The 23,219-nt window shown below is 47.7% G+C and overlaps 1 protein-coding gene, 1 long non-coding RNA gene and 1 other non-coding gene across 12 annotated transcripts in view; 2 read left to right on the forward strand and 1 right to left on the reverse strand.

Annotated features, from left to right (window-relative positions):
* TPD52L2 (TPD52 like 2) overlaps positions 1 to 23,219 on the reverse strand; it is a 44,800-nt gene that overhangs the window by 15,401 nt on the left and 6,180 nt on the right. For 2 of the 10 annotated variants that reach the window (XM_053394552.1, XM_053394555.1), the window contains exons 3-6: positions 20,023 to 20,112; positions 10,867 to 11,033; positions 7,748 to 7,896; positions 3,443 to 3,502 (exon numbers count right to left, since the gene is read on the reverse strand). In XM_053394552.1, coding sequence (XP_053250527.1) covers positions 3,443 to 3,502; positions 7,748 to 7,896; positions 10,867 to 11,033; positions 20,023 to 20,112 — 466 coding nt within the window. Of the gene's footprint in view, positions 1 to 3,442; positions 3,503 to 7,747; positions 7,897 to 10,866; positions 11,034 to 14,861; positions 15,022 to 20,022; positions 20,113 to 23,219 lie in introns of those variants that run through there. The other 8 variants (XM_053394554.1, XM_053394556.1, XM_053394553.1 and 5 more) reach the window with 7 other exon arrangements.
* On the forward strand, positions 6,904 to 6,977 carry TRNAI-GAU (transfer RNA isoleucine (anticodon GAU)). Its single transcript has one exon. It is a non-coding gene; the product is annotated as a tRNA-Ile (tRNA).
* Positions 18,068 to 19,023, forward strand: LOC128416609 (uncharacterized). The gene is made up of 2 exons (XR_008331256.1): positions 18,068 to 18,499; positions 18,616 to 19,023. It is a non-coding gene; the product is annotated as an uncharacterized LOC128416609 (long non-coding RNA).

The following is a 23,219-nucleotide window of genomic DNA, read 5'->3' on the forward strand; positions in this document are numbered from 1 at the left end:
ATCCCAGGTGTTGGTCCTCAGTTGTTTAAAAGGGTACGTGAATGGCATTTGTCTTCCTCAGCATTCTCCTGCCCTGCATTAGTTGTTAAGATACTGCAAGGGTCGGCTGGGGACGACTTAGCAAGACCAGCTGTCATGTAGCTGTACCTATTATTCACCCTGACACCAAAAGCACCCCCTGATTACAGTCCAGCAAGTTCCTAACCATTTGTCCCCCAAAACGTGGGGTATAATCATCTGAAGGGGTAGGCCAGCGGCATCCGGTCTCTGTATTACTCAAACGTCAGGGGGTTTTTTAACGCTAACCCTAAGCCCCAGCACTATTTCAAACACACTCTCTCTCTCTGGCTCAGACATGCAACACAGAAGCTCCTTAAGCACTGTACAAAAGCTGCTTCTACCCTAAGCACCCGAGAAGCCACATTTTGCTTCCTGTGCTGACAAGAAAGCTCGTGTATTTGCTTGTACCGCTCTGGAATAATACTTATTCAGCTGAGGCCTCCCAAAAACCCATCCTGCCTTTGTGCCTTCCCTGCAGCCGCAGCTGTCTTAGCAGAAGCTGAAGTTTCCTAGAAATATAGGGAAGAGATCTCTTCAAGGATCTCTTCAGCCTCAGATCTGTGCTAGCTGGGGCTGATGGAAGCTACAGCATTAAATAATTGGAGGGCACTGGGTTGGGGAAGGCTGGTGCAGACCTCCACCCCTCTAGTCATTTGTCACCGAATTCAGTGAAGCATTGGTACTTAACAAAAGCCTGAAAAGGAAGGCTAGCACAGCATGACTTAAAAAAGGTAAAGGGACCCCTGACCATTAGGTCCAGTCATGGCTGACTCTGGGGTTACGGCGCTCATCTCGCTTTATTGGCCGAGGGACCCGGCATTCAGCTTCCGGGTCATGTGGCCAGCATGACTAAGCCGCTTCTGGCGAATGAGAGCAGCGCACGGAAATGCCGTTTACCTTCCCACTGGAGCGGTACCTATTTATCTACTTGCACTTTTGGTGTGCTTTCGAACTGCTAGGGAGCCAGTGTGGTGTAGTGGTTAAGAGCGGTAGTCACGTAATCTGGGTAACCGGGTTCGCGTCTCCGCTCCTCCACATGCAGCTGCTGGGTGACCTTGGGCCAGTCACATTTCTTTGAAGTCTCTCAGCCCCACTTACCTCACAGAGTGTTTGTTGTGGGGGAGGAAGGGAAAGGAGATTGTTAGCCGCTTTGAGACTCCTGAAGGGGAGTGAAAGGCGGGATATCAAATCCAAACTCTTCTTCTTCTTCTTCTAGGTTGGCAGGAGCAGGGACTGAGCAATGGGAGCTCACCCTGTTGCGGGGATTCGAACTGCCGATCTTCTGATCGGCAAGCCCTAGGCTCTGTGGTTTAACCCACAGCACCACCCACGTCCTTATAGCATGACTAGAGGTGTTTAAAAATTCAGCTCTGGAAACTTTCCACCGAAGTTGACTTCCTGCTGCAGTTTTCAGGAAGCTGAAGTTTGCAAAACTTCCTGCTTTGCCAGGGGGTGTCCACTCAGATAAACTCAGGACAAACTCTGATTAAACCCCACCAAAGTAAATTGCTTTCTGTTAACTCAAAGCAACTGCTGGGATATGTCAATGCACAGTAAGGTAACCATACATTTTCGTGGGAGAAAGCAGGTAGCACTTAATCTCAGTTTAATGAAGGTCAAGTTCCTCTCTCAGAATTTCCCCCTAATCAGCCTAAATTGTAACAGGGGAAAAGGGCAGGTAGCACTGAGAGGCAATGAGTTAAACAATAAAATACTCCAAAAGCAGACAAAAGTGTTGTGGGGAGGAAGGGTCAAGCTCCACAAACAAGTCACTAAGGTCAAGTACTATACAGTCGTACCTCCGAAGTTGAACAGAATCCGTTCCAGAAGTCCATTCGACTTCCAAAATGTTTGGAAACCAATGCATGGCTTCTGATTGGCTGCAGGAAGCACCTGCACTCACTTCTGGGTTTGCGGCATTCGGGAGCCAAAACGTTCAAGTCGCAAGGCGTTGAACTTCCGAGGTATGACTGTAAATCCAAAGGAGCTTCTCACAGAATAGGCCTTTCCCAGTTCCTTATTTCTGATGCAGTCCTATCCTCCCTGAAAAGCCACCCCAGAGGACTGGGAGATCCTTCAGAGTGGCATTCAATGAATGAAGTGCTGCAGCAGGACTGGAAATCAGTAACCCACCCACCCCTCACATGTGTGCAAGCAGAAATGCATTCCATTCTAGCCTCAGCTTCTCTGAATTCAAGTCAACAGGGACTCTTCCTCCCTCATCAGCTCCATTGAATTGAAAGGGAAGCAATCAGAGTTACAGGGTTCTTCTATTACTTCCACTTATTTCAATGGGGATAAGATGCTCTCAATGGGGAGAGACACACACATGCTTGCAGTTAGGAATTATGGAAGCTGGCTCTAATTTCCTTAAAAAGTGGCTCCTGGGGACATCAGAAGAAATATGCTGATTACGGTTAAGATCATATAAGGACTATAACCAGAGGTTTCCTAGACATAAGGTGAACCAAAGGAAATTGTTGCACTGCCCTCCTGTTGAAACTAGGATTGGGAATCTACGGTTCTCCAGAACCCCCATCTAAGGGTTACAAAATGCACCTGTCTTAAGCTCGCTTTAATTTATATGCAGTGATGCTTCGCACAGGAGCATTAGTGTGCTTGGTTGGGTTCACTGCAAGGCCCTGTGAGCATACTGAATACAAAAACTTTTTTAAAAAAATAAAACTCCATTCCCTTACCATCTAAATTCTGCACCAAGAAAAAATGCATTCTACGACTTGCAAAACTAAGCCATTTGCAACCATTTCTCTCTTTGCAGTATACTGTGGGTTCTTTTTCCTCGTTTGCCTGATTTATTCTGCTTTGCTAGTCATGGGTGCGGTACAGTCACTGAAACTCTCTGGCTGCTGAAATTTCAGAAATGCTGCCCACATACTTTCAAACTTTTTTTACACCCCTAAGTGCTAGAATTCATGCATTTAGAAAAATTAATTAAAAGAAGAGAACCTCAGGATTCTGGTCCCACTATTACATTCTGGATTACATTTTGCACTCCCGCAGAACCGCAGTCCACAAGCAATAATCATCTGCAAGCTTAAGCTGCGCATTAACCTGAACGAGGCCTATCAAAAGGAAGCGCAGAAGCAGGCAAAGGTGTTCACTGCCAAAGAGCAATGGGCAAACATCAGGGTGGCAAGGATATCACAGATAAGTTCATGGGATCATAGAGAAAGCTGCCACGCAGTAAGCTGCAGAGTCTAAGTCATCCTTCTCCCACTATCCCTAATTAGTCAGCAAAACAATCGGCGTTTAGAGAATGGAGACCAAGCAGGAAGGCAGTTAGTGCAGGGAAGGAACTATTAGTTGCAGGATGCTATTGGAATAAGGGAACGTGCTTTAGGCTGAAGGTTAAGACACTCACGCTTCTGATTGGGTTAATTTCTCATTCCAGTCCTCCAGGGTGCTGCTGGCCGAAACATATCTATAAATACAACGGAAGTTAGAGAAGGGGCCAAAACCTTTTCTTCCACAGCACTCCAAACCGCAAGGGCTGTAACAAAGTCATCACTATTCCTTCAAGCTTTTGTATTTATTCCTCCCTAGTTTGTGTCATTTCGAGGTCAGATTCCTTCCTGTTCTCGGGGCGAACCATCAAAGACACGCAGTCTTAAATAAATAAAATGTTCAGGTGTTGCAAAAATGGTCTCTCCAGCTCCTTCCTTTTCATGCTTGCGGAGGGCAGAGGGGAAGGCACCACCCTAGACTTAGCAGTCCTACTTTGCTGCCGTTAGATTAAAACAGAGCCCATCTCTGCAGGATCAGGCCCACAGCTCACCTAATCCAGAATCCTGTCCTCATAGCTGGCAGCCAGATGCCCTAATGAGAAACCAGCAAGGCAGGATTCAAGCACAAGAGTTTATGCTGGGTGTTCAGGGAGGTGCATCAAAACAGCAACCGTTCTTCTTCCTTCCTTTGGCAAAGGCAGACACACCAATGACCCCAAAGCTACTTTAACCAGCCTCTCCCTCTCCCACTATGGTTTGGTTGAGGCAGCTGCGTCTCAAAGAAATTGCCACACATACCTTTACGCGACTTAACATTTGCCAGGTGCTTTGTTTTAAAGTGCAATTAAGCTTAAAAGGCTGCAAGGCTGCTGCAGTGCAGAGAGTGGTGAAAGGCAGGTTTTAAACTGCCGTTTCAAACATTTATTTCTATGCCTCCCCTGCGGAAAAATCAATCTGAAAGGCTAGATTTGGGGGGAGGGGGGGCGGAGAGAGAACGTGTCTCACTGTTGCCTATGGCTTGGGCTACCATGTGCAGTTAGATGCACTGCAGCATGTGGGAAAATAAAGAGTGAAGACATAATTGAGCGTCTTAAAACAAGGTCACACTAAGCCCAGGATTCTATAAATACAAGTGCTATAGCAGCCTATTAACACCCAGTCTTCAGAAACTGCTTTGAGGTTTTTTGTTGGGGGGAGGGGGTGTTTTACAATCAAGCAGTGTATAAATGAAATAAAATTAAGATTTGGCTTTTTGAATTTTTTTCCTGCACTGGGGAGGAAAGTGTCTGCTTAACAGTTAGCTGGCTGGCTATAATTTGGGTAAAAAATAATTTGGGTAAAAAAAATAGTTCTAGCGGGCCAGGCTGCCAGCTTTAAGCTGAATTGTCAGGCTTGTAAAGTAAGTAAGCCTGAAAGAATCACTACTACCCTGACTTTCGCTCAAAGGGGCTGTCCAAGGAGCAACAGAGGGCATGCCCTGTCCCAACTCCACCAGCTTATTTGGATTTCTGCACTAGGCATGGGGCGGGGAGAGAGATTCTCATACGCTAATTCAGGCAAGGATGGTCATGTGCCAGCATGCAGACCCACATATACAGGCATGCACGCAGTCGACCGTATGGACACAGCTCCCTCCCACACCTCAGCAACACCACATCAGGCAGCCTCGGCCCAAATCTCAAGCCAGCCAGGAGGCTGCAACACAGCCATGTTCAAAGTTGCTCCATCCTGGCCTAGAACTAAACCCTGAATACATTTCTAGGCGTGCTTCCTCAGCAGTGAGCAGCACTGAACTCCGTGGGACCTTTGGGCAGAGATGTACAGAGTAACACTGCAGGTCTATCAGCTTGAAGGTCTCGCACGGTCCCATCCATCCTCCTTTGCTGCCTCTTGCACCTGGAAGGGCAAGATGCTGCTGCTGGTGTCACCTCTCTCACCCCCCCCCCATGAAGGAACAATGCCTTCTGTGGCCACCTCACATAGTGAAACCCAAGGCACCATTTCTCCTTTGCAAAGCAGCCTCCAGAAGAAGAGGTCCCCAGTGAAGAAGCAGGGAGCCAGGGTGAAGAACCCTTCTCTGCTGCCTGCAAGTGTTTGCAGGGGGAAAGCAATGGGCAAGAGTTGAGCATCCTTTCCCACGGCTGATCTCCCCCTTTCAACACCACTTTGTAGCCATGGAACATACGGGTATTCAACTAAGTTTAATTCAGAGTATAGTCACTGAAATTAATAGACCTTAAAGGTAAAGGGACCCCTGACCATTAGGTCCAGTCGCGGACTCCTCTGGGGTTGCGGTGCTCATCTCACTTTATTGGCCGAGGGAGCCAGCATACAGCCTCCGGGTCATGTGGCCAGCATGACTAAGCTGCTTCGGTGAACCAGAGCAGCGCACGGAAATGCCATTCACCTTCCTGCCGGAGCGGTACCTATTTATCAACTTGCACTTTGTGCTTTCGAACTGCTAGGTTGGCAGGAGCAGGGACCGAGCAACGGGAGCTCACCCCGTCACGGGGATTCAGACCGCTGACCTTCCAATCGGCAAGCTCAAGAGGTTCTGTGGTTTAACCCACAGTGCCACCTTACTTTTTAATTTTAACGAGCCTACTCTGCGTAAAACTTATACCACCTGATGGTTCCAGCCGAAAGCCAAAAACAAAAGCTACGAAATTGCATTTGCTAACACCCAGCCTTCACATTTCCCGCTCTCCTTTGTCCATGGTCTGCATGTGAGCATAAGAATCTGAAATGGGAAAACCTCCCTTTTGCCATGTACAGGAGTGATGCTGAATTAACGTAGCCAATTCCCGGCTGGACTTCTGCAATGTTTCAATGTGGCCTGGTAACTGATTGGAATTTTCCTTTCTCTATGCAAGGAAACGTCATGGAAGCCAGCAAGATGAGCTTAATCTTGAACGGAGACAAGAAATGTTTATGGGCAAAAGAATGGAGTTTTGACGTTAATAAGCGAAAGGCCCAGAAGTTGCTCCTCCAACATCCCAAGCACAGCCAGCTTCCTCTGGGACCAAAGTGAAGGGGTAGAATGAGTCAGAGGAAAAGAGCCAGGAAGAGGGAGTTGGCGCTTGTAAGGCGGGAGAGGAACTCACAGGTCCGATCGGGTCAGTTTCTCATTCCACTCTCCAAGTTTCTCAGAGGTTTTCATATAACTAGAAACAAAAACCTAGGGGTCAATCACACTTTTGAAAGCTGGGGTCAAAATGGTTTCAAGAGAGGAGAAAACCCAACATCCAAGAGGCAGGTGATGAAATATTGACCCAGCCTGAGAGATGGGTCTTGGCAACACTCCTGTCAGAGAAAAAATGAAGTAGCGTGCGAGATTCACAACATCCTGGGATGGGGAGCTAGAGTGTATTTGTAGCTTTGATACATGCATACAGTTCCTCAGATGCCTTTGGGAAGAGATTGTGATTTGGAATTATAAAATTAAATTAAAGGTGTTGCATGGCATGAATGGATTGGGGTGTGCACTGCAAAGCAGCTACAACTGTTGCTCAGGCAAGCAGAAGTCTTGGCAAGGAGGGTTTTGATTTAAGTCAACAAGGCAATTAGAAGCCCAGACTGTGATCCAAAGAAGCACCAAGCCTAGATAGCTCAGTTGGTTAGAGTGTGGTGCTGATAACGCCAAGGTTGCAGGTTCGATCCCCGTATGGGGCAGCTGCATATTCCTGCATTACAGGAGGTTGGACTGGATGACCCTCAGGGTCCCCTCCAAGTCTTCAATTCTATGATTCCACTACCATCACAAACAAGCTGGGTGCTCAGTGGCCTAACGGGCACCCTCTATATGACGTAACTGGCAATGGGAGCTCCATGCAGGCATCCTTCAAGTCTCCTTCCCTGTAAAGCAAGTGTGAAGAAGTGGTTCTGACTGTTGGAGCCAGATCCTTATCTCCCCTACCCTTCATGGCTCAGATCTGAGAGGTGGGCATGGGGTCAGGTGAGGGGACGCTCTGATGTTCAAACAACTGTTGCGGCTTCAGAGCGCTGGGCAGGCCACGCAAGGAGCCCTGTGTGGTGCTTTGGAGCGCTGCCGATCAGCTGAGCAGGGCCTCTTGGTCAGGAGCAAGGAGATTACAAAGAGCACCATGGCTCTTTGCCAACCCCTCCAAGCAGCCAATCCCAGCTGGCTTGCCCCACTGATCGGCGGTGGTAGCAAGCCTCGCTTGCCAATACACAACTGGGAGTTAAGGCTGCGCACTGGCAGCCCTGTCACATGTGTTATCGGTTGTGGCTGTGGTTTGGGGATAAGTCTCCTAGACCAGAGGTCCCCCACTGCTATGGGAAAGGAAGATTTACTGCCTCAGGATCTCAAAGGATAAAAGCTCAAAGATAGGACTTCTCTTTTTTGTTGGAGCAAGCCCCAATAGAACACCACGTCTAATTCTGCAGGTTACGGTGGAAAAATCACCCTAGGCAACACCTACGCAGTGGAGACCTGGACATCATGCCAGCTCTTTGAGAGGTTTTGCTTCAGGCCATCCAAGGGGGTCAGGCCCAGCTTTCTCTTCAGCTCCCCACAGTGTCTCTCTTTGGCAGCCAATACCTGGCGCAGGGTGCCTATCTCCTCTTCCACCTGCAAAAAAAAAGAGGAGAGGTATCTGGGTTAGAGACCTGAGTGTTGCAGGAGCAGGTACCTAACAATTCGGCATGGAAGGTGAGCCATGACGTCCTGGCCTCCAAGAGAAGAGGCAAGCAAGACATGGACCACAAAGCATTTTAAACGTATTAATCAACATAACTGCTTATTGCGCTAAACAGCTTAAGCTTTGTTCTGCAAATAGTGGGCTGTGGGTTGTAGCCTGTTGTAACGTGTGAGGCAGCAGTGGTGCTGCCAACATACAAATACTTCACAAAATTAAGAAGTAGGTCGGGCTAAAGGGAGCTCCCCAGAAGACTGAAGATTATTTATCTAGAGAACTGTTCCCCTGACTTGGGTCTCGGCTGTTTTGGAATTACAGTTCCCATCATCCCTGACGACTGGTCCTGCTAGCTAGGGAAGATGGGACTTGTAGTCCAAAAACAGCTGTATACCCAAGTTTGGGGAATGCTGTTCTGGAGCAGAAATGGCCAGAAAGTAGGCCACAGTGGGCCGCCTAACAGCTGATGGTTTCTGGGATTCTTGCCAGAACACTGTACTAGCTGGACCTTGATCTGATTCTGCAAACACTCTTTGTGTACACAAGTGAAGAACTCAGGGCCACTTCCTACAGATTGGTTGTTCCTTAACTGCCTAAGTATTATGGGCATGTGATTTTACTTTTGTGAGTTTAGACCATGCAGTTTCTGATTTAAAAAAGTAGACTGCATAGAAGTGATATCAGCCCTTGTACAAAGAATATAATTGATTAGGGAGTTTCCCCAGCACATCAGCTTTAAGGGAGACCTGACACAGCAACATTCCTGATGGATGTGTTTGTATGAACACAGCTCTCTGTTTCCGCAGTCAAGTTTCACATGCAGGCCAATTTGTGGTATGAAGCCCAATCAGGAGGAAGAGAAAATATCAAAGTGTTGCAATGTGTGAACAGTGGACCTGACATATCAGTGATTTGCTTCCGGTCCTCAAGGAAATCCACGGTCATTTATCTACAGAGGACTGTGTGTGTTGCAAAAGGTTCTTGGGCACGTTTCGGGACATACCATCTCTGCTTAGGTCTGGCCAGAGCCCTGCATGCTAGACTTTAACACTATCCCACAGAAGCTAAGTGCACGCCTAGAATGTGCCAAATAAAAGGGTTTTTAAAAAGGAAAGTATTCAGCCACCTTTCTTTACTAAGCAACCACAGAGAAGAGTGACTAGTGGGGAGAAGAGTGACTAGTGGGGTGCCACAGGGTTCTGTCTTGGGCCCGGTCTTAGTCAACATCTTTATCAACGACTTGGATGATGGACTCAAGGGCATCCTGATCAAATTTGCAGATGACACCAAACTGGGAGGGGTGGCTAACACCCCAGAGGACAGGATCACACTTCAAAACGACCTTGACAGATTAGAGAACTGGGCCAAAACAAACAAGATGAATTTTAACAGGGAGAAATGTAAAGTATTGCACTTGGACAAAAAAAATGAGAGGCACAAATACAAGATGGATGACACCTGGCTTGAGAGCACTACATGTGAAAAGGATCTAGGAGTCTTGGTTGACCACAAACTAGACATGAGCCAACAGTGTGATGCGGCAGCTAAAAAAGCCAATGCAATTCTGGGCTGCATCAATAGGAGTATAGCATCTAGATCAAGGGAAGTAATAGTGCCACTGTATTCTGCTCTGGTCAGACCTCACCTGGAGTACTGTGTGCAGTTCTGGGCACCACAGTTCAAGAAGGACACTGACAAACTGGAACGTGTCCAGTGGAGGGCAACCAAAATGGTCAAAGGCCTGGAAACGATGCCTTATGAGGAACGGCTAAGGGAGCTGGGCATGTTTAGCCTGGAGAAGAGGAGGTTAAGGGGTGATATGATAGCCATGTTCAAATATATAAAAGGATGTCACATAGAGGAGGGCGAAAGGTTGTTTTCTGCTGCTCCAGAGAAGCGGACACGGAGCAATGGATCCAAACTACAAGAAAGAAGATTCCACCTAAACATTAGGAAGAACTTCCTGACAGTAAGAGCTGTTCGACAGTGGAATTTGCTGCCAAGGAGTGTGGTGGAGTCTCCTTCTTTGGAGGTCTTTAAGCAGAGGCTTGACAACCATATGTCAGGAGTGCTCTGATGGTGTTTCCTGCTTGGCAGGGGGTTGGACTCGATGGCCCTTGTGGTCTCTTCCAACTCTATGATTCTATGATTTCTATGACTATTCGAATATTCTATATCCAAAGTTCCTAGAAAGATTCTATGATTCTAGGATTCCTAAGGAGCAGGGTTTGAAAAACAGTTTTAGAAAACCATGCCCCAGTTTTAGAAAACCATGAGCAAGATCTGTATTACAGAGAAGACCTACTGCCAAAGAACAGTGCAGTGTTGGAACTGGAATGGGGAGAGTTTTACATCCCCAGAGAGATAGCCATGAAGCTCACTGGGTAATCTTGGGCTAGTGCATCACCCTAACAACTCACAGAGTTGTTCTGAGGATAAACGTTGTGGAGACCACATCTGCCACCCTCAGCTTCTCAGAGGAAGGGCAAGACAAAAATGTACTAAAGGGATATTTGAATTCCCAGGTAATGTAGCTGTTCGCATAGTAGCGCCATCAAATGCCACAATATTGTCTAAGACTCTAAAGCAGTGTTTCCTCAAACTTGGGTCTCCAGCTGCTATTGGACTACAACTTCCATTATCCCTGATCACTGGTGCTAAGGATGATGGGAGTTGTAGTCCAACAACAGCTTGAGACCGTTTTGAGGGAAAACTGCTCTGAAGGAACATGTCTACAAAAGAGGGAACTACAAGGTTTACACCAGGCACTTTAGAAATTCTGTTCTGTGAGCTTTCTAAATCTGAGCTCTTTAGAGCTACAGAGGAAGAATTATCTGGGCTCCCTTGTACCGCAGCAACAGAGCACAGCATGGAGAAAAGCAGAGTGTGAAGGCAGCCTCCTTTACCTTGACCAGCTCGGCCCTTAGCTCCTCTTCCTCCGCTTCTGTGAGCCCATTGTAGGCCGAGGCCCTTGCAGGAGGAGCAGCGGTGGCGGCAGCACTCGTGTTATCCACAGGAACATCTGTCATAGTATCCGACAACAGACCTTTGTTGGGAGAGTTAAGGTTGATATCTGTCATGGACAAGAAGCAAACCAGGGGGGAAAGGATAAGCAGCTAAAAGGCAGAGCATGTTAGTCTTGCAGGCGCCCCTCTATACGGCGAAGGAGAAGAGGGAAAAGAGGAACAGACTGTTCTAAATCAGGTCCTGCCCAAGAGACCCGCAGAAGCATATTTGCGTTATCAAGAGCTCCAGAGAAGCGGCTTCTTACAAGCTGCATCCACAACAACAACTGTGCACCGTCTGCTGTCCCTGGAGACATGGCCTCTTCCCTTCCCCTCCAGCTGACACATTCGGGGATGACAATCTAGCGATCTTGTCATTCTCCTTGCAGGGAGAGCAGGTAACTCAAGGCTGCCTCGCACAGTAACCCAGCAACAAACCCAGGTTTGCCAGAGCATACATAGGGACTTGCCTTTTTATTATCAAGGCCATCTACCTTAGTATTGTCTACACTGACTGGCAGCAGCTCTCCAGTTTCAGAAAGGGGTCTCTGCCAGCCCTACCTGGAGATGCCAGGATTTGAACCTGGGACCTTCTGTGCTCAGGGCAGATCCATAAACTACAGTCCTTACCCTTCCATACCCTTGACAGGGAGCCAACGCTAGTACTGGCATTCTGAAGACCACATCTCTACTGCACACATCCTCATATTATTCTCATTCCCCCTGCAAAACGAAGGGGTGGGCCTATTAAGACCACAATGGGTTGCCTTTCTTCTTCTAATCTATATTGGAAGTGTCCCAAGGGATTTGGTGGCTGTACTGCCTCAGGAGTGATATTATGCTGATAGTCTCTGGCAGAGGAGCTCCTCCGAGCCCAAAAGGGTGGGGTAAAGAGAAAGGTCTCTAGTCGCTTGCTGAACATGAGCTTGGGGCAGGGTAGAGGAAGTGTGATACAGACGAGGCAGAAAAGCCGAAATCCACACTCTGTTCCAAAGTTCGTGGAGGAGAAGCTTGCTAAGTTGCTATCTCTACGCCGAGCTTACCTCACCGTTTTGCTGCAAGGCTACAAATCACCTGGCTGCTCGCTTTGAGGGATGGAAGTGCAACACATGAATAAATGAAGCTAATGCAATATGACCTCGCTGTCAAAGCCCTAACCGTTTCCCACAAAGATGACCATTGGGCAAGATGGAAGGGAGGCTTTCCTAGGTAAATCAGCCACAAACAAATGTGGAAGGCAAGCTTCAGGAGTTTTTCCAATTCTGCTGAATTACGTTACTCTTCGGCAATTGCGATAACAGCCTCTAGGGCAGGGGTGGGGCACCTGAGCTGGGGCCCTCCAGATCCGCTCCAGACTGCAAGGGACAGATGAGAAGTTTGGGCCACAGGCTCCCATCCCAGCTCTAGAAATTGCAAGATGCCCACTTTTCAGCATAAAAAGAAGTACTCTTGCTGTCTTTACCCCTCAAAAGCCCTGCAGATAAGACAGCAGATGCACTTTCAAAGACACAAAGGAGCAGGCAAAAGGTTAGGTTTAGCAAACAAAGCATCACTACACACACGACTGTGTGCTACTGCTCACAGCAGACAGGAGTCGAGAGCCTACATAAGCACGTTAGAAATTAATTTAGCTGCTTGAAAAACAGAGGAGAATCGCACAGACCGTATGCTTTCATTCTTTGCTGGTAAGCATCAAAGCCAAACCTCTCAAGAAAAATGAAAGCAGGGAATCTACTGAAGCTCAAAGCTATAACTCTTTGATCTCAAGCTAACCCACTTAAAAGGATGGTGGGTAGCTCAGATTCTCGAGCTTTACATTCAGCCTCCTGGAATTCCACCGCAAGTCCTCCCCACCTAGCCCCCTGATCAAATCCTTGGGGCTAGCGCAAAATCAAAGACCAAGCTTAACATTTTGAGTCTCCTGACTCCCATGGTCACTCAGCAATCTATATGCCCTGCCCACCTAAATTCAACCATCCAACCAAGGTTCAGATCATAGCAGTCACCTTTTCCCTTTTCTTGGGAGGAATCCTATTCGGAATAAGGGAATTTCCCTTTAAAGAAAAGGGAAACGTTGGCAGCTATGGTTCAAATCCCCACTCCGCCACAACCCCCACTGAGTGTGCTTGGGCCAGCAGTTGCCTCTGAACTTGACCTACCTCACAAGCTTGTGGTGGGGATTAAAAGAGGAGAGGAGACCTATGTAAGCTCTCTGATCCACCAACTTCTTCCCTCAGCTGGGCCTACACAGAAACAACTCTTGCATGTAAACACCTTCCTTTCTTAATAATCCCCTTCCCACTCACTCTCCATATGGCGCACCCTAACCCAACCCACCTCAAAAGCAAACATTCCTGCTGCACTGGATTTAGATCCAGGCCTAGTTCTCAACTTTGAGGTGGTCTTATTTTTATTTAATGAATAATAAACATAAAAATAAAATTTAAAAAAATAGTAATAATAAAGCTGTGGGGTATATTTAGGGTAGCTGCTACGTAAGACAACTTCCCTGCCAGCTTAAAAGGAATACATAATTAATTGCAAGAATCACTCTCATCAGCATAGGAAAAACACCAGCACCAGCTATGACCTTACAAACTCTCCAGCCAGCTGAAACTCCAGCATCTACTCTCAAAGGCCACTCCCCGAAAACAAACAGATGCTCAATCCCCATTTAAAAGCTTGCAAGGGAGGAGCTACTGGAATCAGGAAGGGTATACCATAATCATGGGGCCGCCACTGAAAAGGCTCCCACATAACATGCCTGCACACCGAAACTCACGTTGTTCCACAATACAAACAAAAAGGTGGGGGGGGGGAGAGAGAATCATTTTTCCCCATTTCATAAAATTTATGCACTCCATGATCGTAAAACAAAACAAAACCTTCAAGTGGTTTTCAAAACCCCTGCACACAGAAATCTAATGTCAGAGATCTAGGCCAGAGTAAGCTGGCCTAGAAGCCTTCTTCACAATATACCACCTTTCCACATGCAGCAATCTGTCCACTTACACAGCCTAGAAACCGTCTCCCCAATACGCTGGCTTTCTTCAGACAGGGCTCTGCCTACATACATTACCTAGAAGCCACATCCCGACATGCTAGCTTTCTACATGCAGGAATCTCTTCACTTCGCCTAGAAGCCTTCTCCCCAAGACGATGGCTTTCTACATACGGGGCTTTGCCTACTTACACACAGGCTAAAATCCTACCCCTATAAGTTACCTTTCTACATGCAGGAATCTCTTTGCTTATACAGTCTAGAAACCTTCCCCTCGACATACTAGCTTTCTCCATGCAGGGCTCTGTCCACTTACATGGCCTAGAAGCCACATCCCCAACAAGCTAGCTTTCTACTTGCAGGAATCTCTTCACTTAGCCTGGAAGCTTTGCCTACTTACACACGGGCTAAAATCCTACCCCTATAAGTTACCTTTCTACATGCAGGAATCTGTCCACTTACACAGCCTAGAAACCATTTCCCTGATACGCTGGCTTTCTACATACAGGGCTCTGCCTACTTACATGGCCTAGAAGCCACATCCCTGATAGGCTAGCTTTCTACATGCAGGAATCTCTTCGCTTATACAGTCTAGAAACCTTCCCCTCGACATACTAGCTTTCTCCGTGCAGGGCTCTGTCCACTTCCATGGCCCAGAAGCCTCGTCCCCGACAGGCTAGCTTTCTACATGCAGGGTTGCGCTCGCTTGTCAGGCCCCGCCCCACCCGCCGCCCCCCTTCAGCCCGAGGCGGTGCCGCCCTGGAGGAAGCCGAGAGCGGGCCGGAGGCAGGATGCGTCCCGCCCCGGGGCCTGGCCTCCTCCCGCCCCCGCGCGGCCTTCCCAGGAGGACGAGGCAGCGGCGGCCCTCTCCCCGGCCCGGCCTGCCTTGGCCTACCCTGGCTGGCGCTCTCCATCTCGCCCGGAGGCCGCTGCGCAGCTACGCGAGGGAAGGAGGCAGCGGCGGTAGCAGCGGCAACAAACTCCTGGCCTGACGGCGCGGCGACGTCACACGCCTCCCGCTCTTCCGTCTCCGCACTCACACACACACACGCTCACTTCCGGCCTCCCCCGGAAGTCGCAGCTAGCAACGTCATCAGTAGGCGCTTGCGGCCTTAAAGAGGAAATTGCAAAAGGCCAAAGCTGCGCCCTCATTTCCGGATCCCTTTTGACGCTTCTGCATTGAGGAGAAATCCTCAATATAAATTGGGATTAGACTCTCCATTTGCTTTCTCCACGTTGGCCGAGGTGTGCCGTTAACCTTCGGTCCCCCCCCTTTCCCTTCCTCCCCTGCTTTGGGGAGAAAAAGCGTGGCTGTTTCCAAGCAGGGCAGTCTGCCTCTAACCTATCTCGGAAGCATTTTTAAAGGCTGGCGTAGAAATCTGAAACAGAAATTGCATTTCTGTTCCTGATTCTGCACTGAACCTTAAATGTCTTCGCCGTTCAGTCCACGCGCTGTTACGGCCTGCGACCGGGATCCGGAACTAGCCTGCGAGTTCGCTCCAGCCCGCAGCCCTTTGGTGTCGCTCTTTGGCTGCAGACCAAAGGGGTTCAATCGCAAAGTTGCGCTTGTGATTTCCGGGCAGTCTAGTCGACGGCGCTGCCCTGGACGTGGTTTGAGGGGTGACAGAAGTCTGCGGTGCGCAACTGCAGTTACTTAGTCATTTATATATGTTGTTGTTTAGTCGTTTAGTCATGTCCGACTCTTCGTGACCCCATGGACCAGAGCACGCCAGGCACTCCTGTCTTCCACTGCCTCCCGCAGTTTGGTCAAACTCATGCTGGTAGCTTCGAGAACACTGTCCCACCATCTCGTCCTCTGTCGCCCCCTTCTCCTTGTGCCCTTCATCTTTCCCAGCATCAGGGTCTTTTCCAGGGAGTCTTCTCTTCTCATGAGGTGGCCAAAGTATTGGAGCCTCAGCTTCAGGATCTGTCCTTCCAGTGAGCACTCAGGGCTGATTTCCTTCAGAATGGAGAGGTTGGATCTTCTTGCAGTCCATGGGACTCTCAAGAGTCTCCTCCAGCACCATAATTCAAAAGCATCAATTCTTCAGCGATCAGCCTTCTTTATGGTCCAGCTCTCACTTCCATACATCACGACTGGGAAAACCATAGCTTGAACTATACGGACCTTTGTTGGCAAGATGATGTCTCTGCTTTTTAAGATGCTGTCTAGGTTTGTCATTGCTTTTCTCCCAAGAAGCAGGCATCTTTTAATTTCGTGACTGCTGTCACCATCTGCCCAAGAATGTAAAATCTCTCACTGCCTCCATTTCTTCCCCTTCTATTTTCCAGGAGGTGATGGGACCAGTGGCCATGATCTTTGTTTTTTTTGATGTTGAGCTTCAGACCATATTTTGCGCTCTCCTCTTTCACCCTCATTTAAAGGTTCTTTAATTCCTCCTCACTTTCTGCCATCAAGGTTGTGTCATCTGCATATCTGAGGTCATATATATAACTGGCTATTCAACGGGTGTGCAGTTTGTGTGTACCCGACAAATGAACTGTATACACCAGTGATGGCCAAACTTGCCCCTCCAGCTGTTTTGGGACTACAATTCCCATCATCCCTGACCACTGATCCTGTTAGCTAGGAATGATGGGACTTGTAGTCTGGAGAGCCAAGTTTTGCCATCACCTTTCACGCAAACACTTGAGCAGGTTGCAGAAACAGTTTGCACCTATATGCAAAGAGTAAGCAAGCCTAATAGCTCACATTTCCCTTTTCCTCTCCCCCCCCCCAAAAAATTGTTGGGGCAGTACTATGATGGCTGAGCGCCTCATAAGGGCCAGCCTCCTGGTATGGAAGGTTTACTAGGAAATAAAAGCAGCAGCAACAATAAAATTAAAACTCAAGAGCATCCAGCACAGCACAGCACAACTGCTACAGCCAGGAAAGCCATTCAGTGATCCGCCAAGACCCTCAGCAATTTTCAAGTCATGGGCGGGGGACGGTTTTGTAACTATTGCTCTAGATGTGTAGAAATTTGCCATAATTCAACCCAACACATTTCAATTTGAATTGTTTTTTTATATATATAAATTTTTATTGATTTTCCAACATGAATTAAAACACATTACAACTCACAATACATAGACAAACAAACATATAAACACGTATAATTTCATAACCTCTTTTTCTTAAACCTTATTTCAACGACTTCCCCATGCCTCCCTTTTCTGCATCCCTGTTTTAAACTTTTTCAGCAACCCCTAATTTCAATTACTTATAATTCACTTTCTTTAATCCTTTTTCTCTTACCCAATCATTTACCGCTGCAATTCTGTTTTATGTTACCCATGACATTTTAGCACTCATTGATTTTACAACAGTTCTTAAGATAAACTTTAAATTTCTTCCAATCTTCTTCCACCATCTCTTTTCCTTGGTCACGGATTTCAATTTGAATTTGAATTGTTCACAGGCACCTTTGGCCCCAACCAATTTCAACCAGCCAGCCCCCCAGATCAACAGCTAAGCAATACTTTCATTGGGTCCAACCACAACATCACAAAAGGTGTGGCAAGCTTTCGGGTTCTTCAACAGATAGGATGTTACACAACACAGGGGCTGAGGGGGACCAGGCAGGGTGATGTTTGCTCAGGACTAAGCCTTGCTGAGAAATGGAGGCAGTGAGAGATTTTACTTTCTTGGGCTCCATGATCACTGCAGATGGTGGCAGCAGCCACAAAATTAAAAGACGCCTGCTTCTTGGGAAAAAGCAATGACAAACCTAGACAGCATCTTAAAAAGCAGAGATATCACCTTGCCAACAAAGGTCCATATAGTTAACGCTATGGTTTTCCCAGTAGTGATGTATGGAAGTGAGAGCTGGACCAGAAAGAAGGCTGATCGCCAAAGAATGGATGCTTTTGAATTCTGGTGCTGGAGGAGACTCTTGAGAGTCCCATGGACTGCAAGAAGATCCAACCTCTCCATTCTGAAGGAAATCAGCCCTGAGTGCTCACTGGAAGGACAGATCCTGAAGCTGAGGCTCCAATCCTTTGGCCACCTCATGAGAAGAGAAGACTCCCTGGAAAAGACCCTGATGCTGGGAAAGATGGAGGGCACAAGGAGAAGGAGACGACAGAGGATGAGTGTTCTCGAAGCTACCAGCATGAGTTTGACCAAACTGCGGGAGGCAGTGGAAGAAAGGAGTGCCTGGCGTGCTCTAGTCCAGGGGGTCACGAAGAGTCGGACACGACTAAACAACAACAACAAGCCTCGTTGAGTTTAATGGGACTCATAACTCCATTAAGCCTGGGACTGATGGAAGTTTTGGTTGACAATCATTTGTAGGGTACTAGGTTGGTAAAGGCTGCTCTGGTGGGTTTGATTAGTAGCGGAGTCTTCCTTTCTCCTCTCCTTCCTTCAGTCTGTTATGTCTCCTTTTGGACTGTAGGTGGAGATATTAGCCCAGGTATCCCTTCTGCCCCCGGCTTGTTGCTTTCACATCTCTAAATTAATATCTCTAAATCCACGCACCTTGGTTTAGCATCCTGGCAGAAAGATGTTCTGCAAGCGAGGGGCAAGTGGTGAGTCACTGGGAAAATAAGCTCTCATGTTACAGCTTAGCTGAGGCAATCTAGCTTAACCGCTTTTAAAGGGATTTCTGGGGAAATCATTCCGACTTAACCATTTCTGCTTTCAGGGACATCTGCATGCCGCATTACGCAGTGAAGAGGTCTTTATTCTCAGGAACTGGGCCTTTATTGTTGTGGCAACTACCCTTTGGGACTCCCCTTACAGATTAGACAGCCACCTCTATTGTCTTTTCTACATGAATTGAATACTTTCTTCTTCAGCTATCCCACTTGTCTGCTTCTGTAGTGGAACTATTTTTTTTTTGTTATATCTGTTTTCATATGTGGAATCGTTTTAAAATGTCCACATTGTTGCTATATATAGAATTGCTTTATAAATGGAACTTTTTTTTTACAGTTTTTGATGGTTACGATGCTTTATCTGTATATATTTTATTGTTGTAACCCACCCTGTATCTTGTATAAAGGGTGAATAAGAAATCTAACAAATCAATAAATTATACAAATGTCACAAAGTATTGCCCTTCTGCCTTGGGCGGGGTATTAAAATGGCAGCTGTCGGCAACATGGAGGCTGTAAGAGCCCTGGCTGACATGACTTTCATGCTCCTACAAAATTCACCCACCAGCATCCCAAAGGCAAAATAAGGGAACTGGTTTCATACACCACCTTTCGTTCAGTTCTGCTCTGTCCCCTTAAAAAACAAAAATACCCAGGCTGAACTTTCAGCCTTCCCAAAGTTTGGCCTGGTCCCAAGTTAAATCCTTGACATTTTCAGCATCCGCACCATACGTTTAAAACACTTTAATACCACTTTCAGAGTTTCTACGGGGATATACGCTCGGTATTTATCATTCCTCTTACACAAAAATCTCCAAATGGGTCTGAACTTCAATGTCTAAAACTCCTGGTAGAGGACAAGGATCTAGAGATCACGCTAAGGGCGGCCAAATTCTGTGCGACTGCCATAAAACGCAGGTGCCCAAACGTCTTGAGCCGGCCCTGACGCGAGTGTTTTACACGTATGGCACAGATGAACTAAACCATGGGTAGGCAAACTAAGGCCTGGGGGCCGGATCCGGCCCAATCCCCTTCTAATTCCGGCCCACCGACGGTCCGGGAATCAGCATGTTTTTACATGAGTAGAACGTGTCCTTTTATTTAAAATTCATCTCTGGGTTATTTGTGGGACTTAGGAATTCGTTCATTTCCCCCCCTTCAAAATATAGTCCAGCCCCCCACAAGGTCTGAGGGACAGTGGACCAACCCCCTGCTGAAAACGTTTGCTGACCCCTGAGCTAAGCCATGCATCATATTTCGGTTTCGTCCACCAAAGGAACGCGGCAGAGAAGAGATAGCTCAGTCAGAAGAGCACGGACCTCTTAATCTGAGAGTCGCGGGTTCGAGTCCCACGTTGGGCCAAAGAGCCCTGCGTTTCAGGGGGTTGGACTAGATGACCCACGTGGTCCCTCCCCAGTGTGCAGTTCTAGGATTCTATGGCTGTCCATACTTACTGATCATGCTGGTGCTTTTGGAAAGAGAGAGAGACCGTCTGATAGTCCCTCCAAGGGACATAGGCCTGAGGGTCCATGTGCACCCTGCACCTGGGGGGAGAAACAGATAAGAGATTCTGGGCCGACACATAGCTGTCAACTTACAGATTTGAAAATAAGGGACTAGCAGCCTCGAAAATAAGGGATCAGCAGCCAGAATAAGGGATTTTAGACAACCAGCTCCTTTCCTTTCCCCCATAACAGTCAATCGAAGGAGCCTCCAAAACAAATCCAAAAGCCCCCCCTCCCACGAGATCGCCGCCCGCCATTGTACTCAACCAGCTCCTTTCCTTTCCCCCCACCATGTGACAGACCTTTTCCCGGGCAAGGGTGAGTGGGCCGTCGATGACGTATCCAGCCAATTCTGAGCACAGGTATGTTCAACTTCTGAGCCCCTCCGAGCCAAAGGCAGAAAGCCCAGCCAGCAGCCAAACGAAGCCTCAAGCGATGGTTCCCACAGTGCAGCAACCCGGCAAAGGGGATGCAGGAAGGAAAACTACCATCACCTCTCCACTGAGAAGCGCTGGTCAGGGGTCCCTTTGCTTTTATATTAATAGTGAAATTTTGGAGGGGCATCAAGAGAGTTGGGCCCTAAGCTGTAGCTTGTTTAGCTTATACAGTGGTACCTCGAGTTACAGATGCTTCAGGTTACAGACTCCACTAATCCAGAAATAGTACCTCGGGTTAAGAACTTTGCTTCAGGATGAGAACAGAAATTGTGCTCTGGCAGCAGCAGGAGGCCCCATTAGCTAAAGTGGTGTCTCAGGTTAAGAACAGTTTCAGGTTAAGAACGGACCTCCAGAACGAATTAAGTCCTTAGCCCGAGGTACCACTATATGTAAATCCAGCACTGGGACCACTCATCCAGCAGAGATTTTCAGGCACTCTCACTTTTTATTTTTCAGATGTCTCTGGCAGATCCTTTGAATGCAGATAGGCCTTTGCAGCTGCTTTTTTTCAATTAGTGATTTTAATTATAACCTTACAATTATAATTATATACTGATTAATGGTGTTTTCTGTTTTATTGTACATATTGTCTTCTTCTTCTTTGGCAATCACTTGTAGCCGAGCAAGACTATCTTCCATGAAACACGGTGAATACGTACAATAAAATATCATTGCACACTGGCATGTTATGCTGTGTGGATTGGTGGTATGTAAATACTTGTATGAATAAATGAATGTCTGTGAATCACAAAAATAAGAGTGGGCCCCAAAGGCTCTCCATTTGCAGAACTGTCCTCCCCCTGCATATCAGCCCCCACAGGGTGATATTCAACTAAACTCTGCTCAGAGTAAGACCCACTGAAATTAATGAACAAGTTAAAAAAAAAAGGTAAAGGGGACCCCTGACCATTAGGTCCAGTTGTGGCCGATCTGCGGTTGCGGCGCTCATCTCGCTTTATTGGCCGAGAGAGCTGGCATACATCTTCCGGGTCCTGTGGCCAGCATGACTAAGCCACTTCTGGCAAACCAGAGCAGCACACCGAAATGCCATTTACCTTCCTGCTGGAGTGGTACCTGTTTATCTACTTGCACTTTGACGTGCTTTCGAACTGCTAGGTTGGCAGGAGCAGGGACCGAGCAACGGGAGCTCACCCCGGTGCGGGGATTTGAACCGCTGACCTTCTGATCGGCAAGTCCTAGGCTCTGTGGTTTAACCCACAGGTCCATTTATTTCAGTAGGTCTACACAGAATAAACTTCTTATACTACCCCTAGATTTCAAGCACCCTTCCGCATCAAAATGCACAAGCTTCTAAAAGCACCAGTGTTTGCATGTCACAAAAATAAAGGGGATGGTTAGCAGGTCAAGCCAGGACTAGGGAGACCCGGGTTCAAATCCCCATTCAAGCCACAAAGGTCATTGGTGACTTTGGGACATTCTCTTTCTCTTTTTCCTTAGGATGTGTTTATATTCCCGTCTACCAAGCACGCCTTTCCTTTCCAGTGCGGGGTTTTCAATCCATGTTCACATACCGTTATCCAAAATGCAGGCGTATCCTGTACTTTGCTATAAAATACTACTGTTTGATGTGTTGCTTCTCAAACCAGCTTCGCACTAATCAGGATCCTTAAGCCCTTCCTAATTCACGTCTAGCCAAGGTGTGAGCAACTTTGCGTGGCATAAAGACATCCCTGCCGCTGTCAACACCACCTGGTGTGTACACAAGCAGGAATGAATCCGACACAAATGAAGCAGGGGTGATGTGAACATTTGCTCCCAATATATAGTCCAAAAATAAGGCAAATAGCTCCCTGCTGATTGTTCTTTATTGCAGCTCCTGCACACACCAGGGCTGGCTCTATCATTGGGTGGAGTGAAGGGGCTGCCTCGGGTGGCAAAAATTGGGGGACAGGGAGTTGTGTGAAGACGGAGCTGTATGTGCCCTGGGTGGGTTACCGTCTGCTCAGTTGCGGCAGAGAGAACTCTTAGTTTTTCTCCAGGTTTTGGCCTCCCTTTGGAAGCAAACCAGGCCCTTGACCATCCCATCGCAGCAGGGTAATAAAGCAAACAACCGTGGATGAGGCCAAACATAGCTTACGACCTCCACCCTAAGCCCACCCTCAAAAGCACTAGAGTGGTACCTCGGGTTACAGAGGCTTCAGGTTACAGAGGCTTCAGTTTACAGACTCCGCTAACCCTGAAATAGTACCTCGGGTTAAGAACTTTGCTTCAGGATGAGAACAGAAATCTTGCAGCGGGAGGCCCCATTTGCTAAAGTGGTGCTTCAGGCTAAGAACACTTTCAGGTTAAGAACGGACCTCCAGAACGAATTAAGTTCTTAACCTGAGGTCCTACTGTATTAGCAAGGAAGAGCTGTCCGTTGGCAACTCTCTGCATTTCATAACGGTGTGCATTTGATTCCCACATTGCATGGGGTTGACTAGAAGACTCTAGGACCCTTGTACCTACGGGACCTCCCACAGGGGACCTTATGGTCTTCAAACGAAAACACCTTGGAGGTCTGGTCGGGCTGGCCTCGACCAGAGCCAGGGCTTTTTTGGCTGTGGCTCCGATCTGGTGGAACGCTCTGTCAAAAGAGACTAGGGCCCTGCGGGACTTGACATCTTTCCGCAGGGCCTGCAAGACAGAGCTGTTCCACCAGGCCTTTGGCCAAGGCACAGTCTGACCCCCTCCTCTGGTAATCCTCAC

This window comes from Podarcis raffonei, chromosome 6 (assembly GCF_027172205.1).
Source record: "Podarcis raffonei isolate rPodRaf1 chromosome 6, rPodRaf1.pri, whole genome shotgun sequence".
Classification (NCBI taxonomy): domain Eukaryota; kingdom Metazoa; phylum Chordata; class Lepidosauria; order Squamata; family Lacertidae; genus Podarcis; species Podarcis raffonei.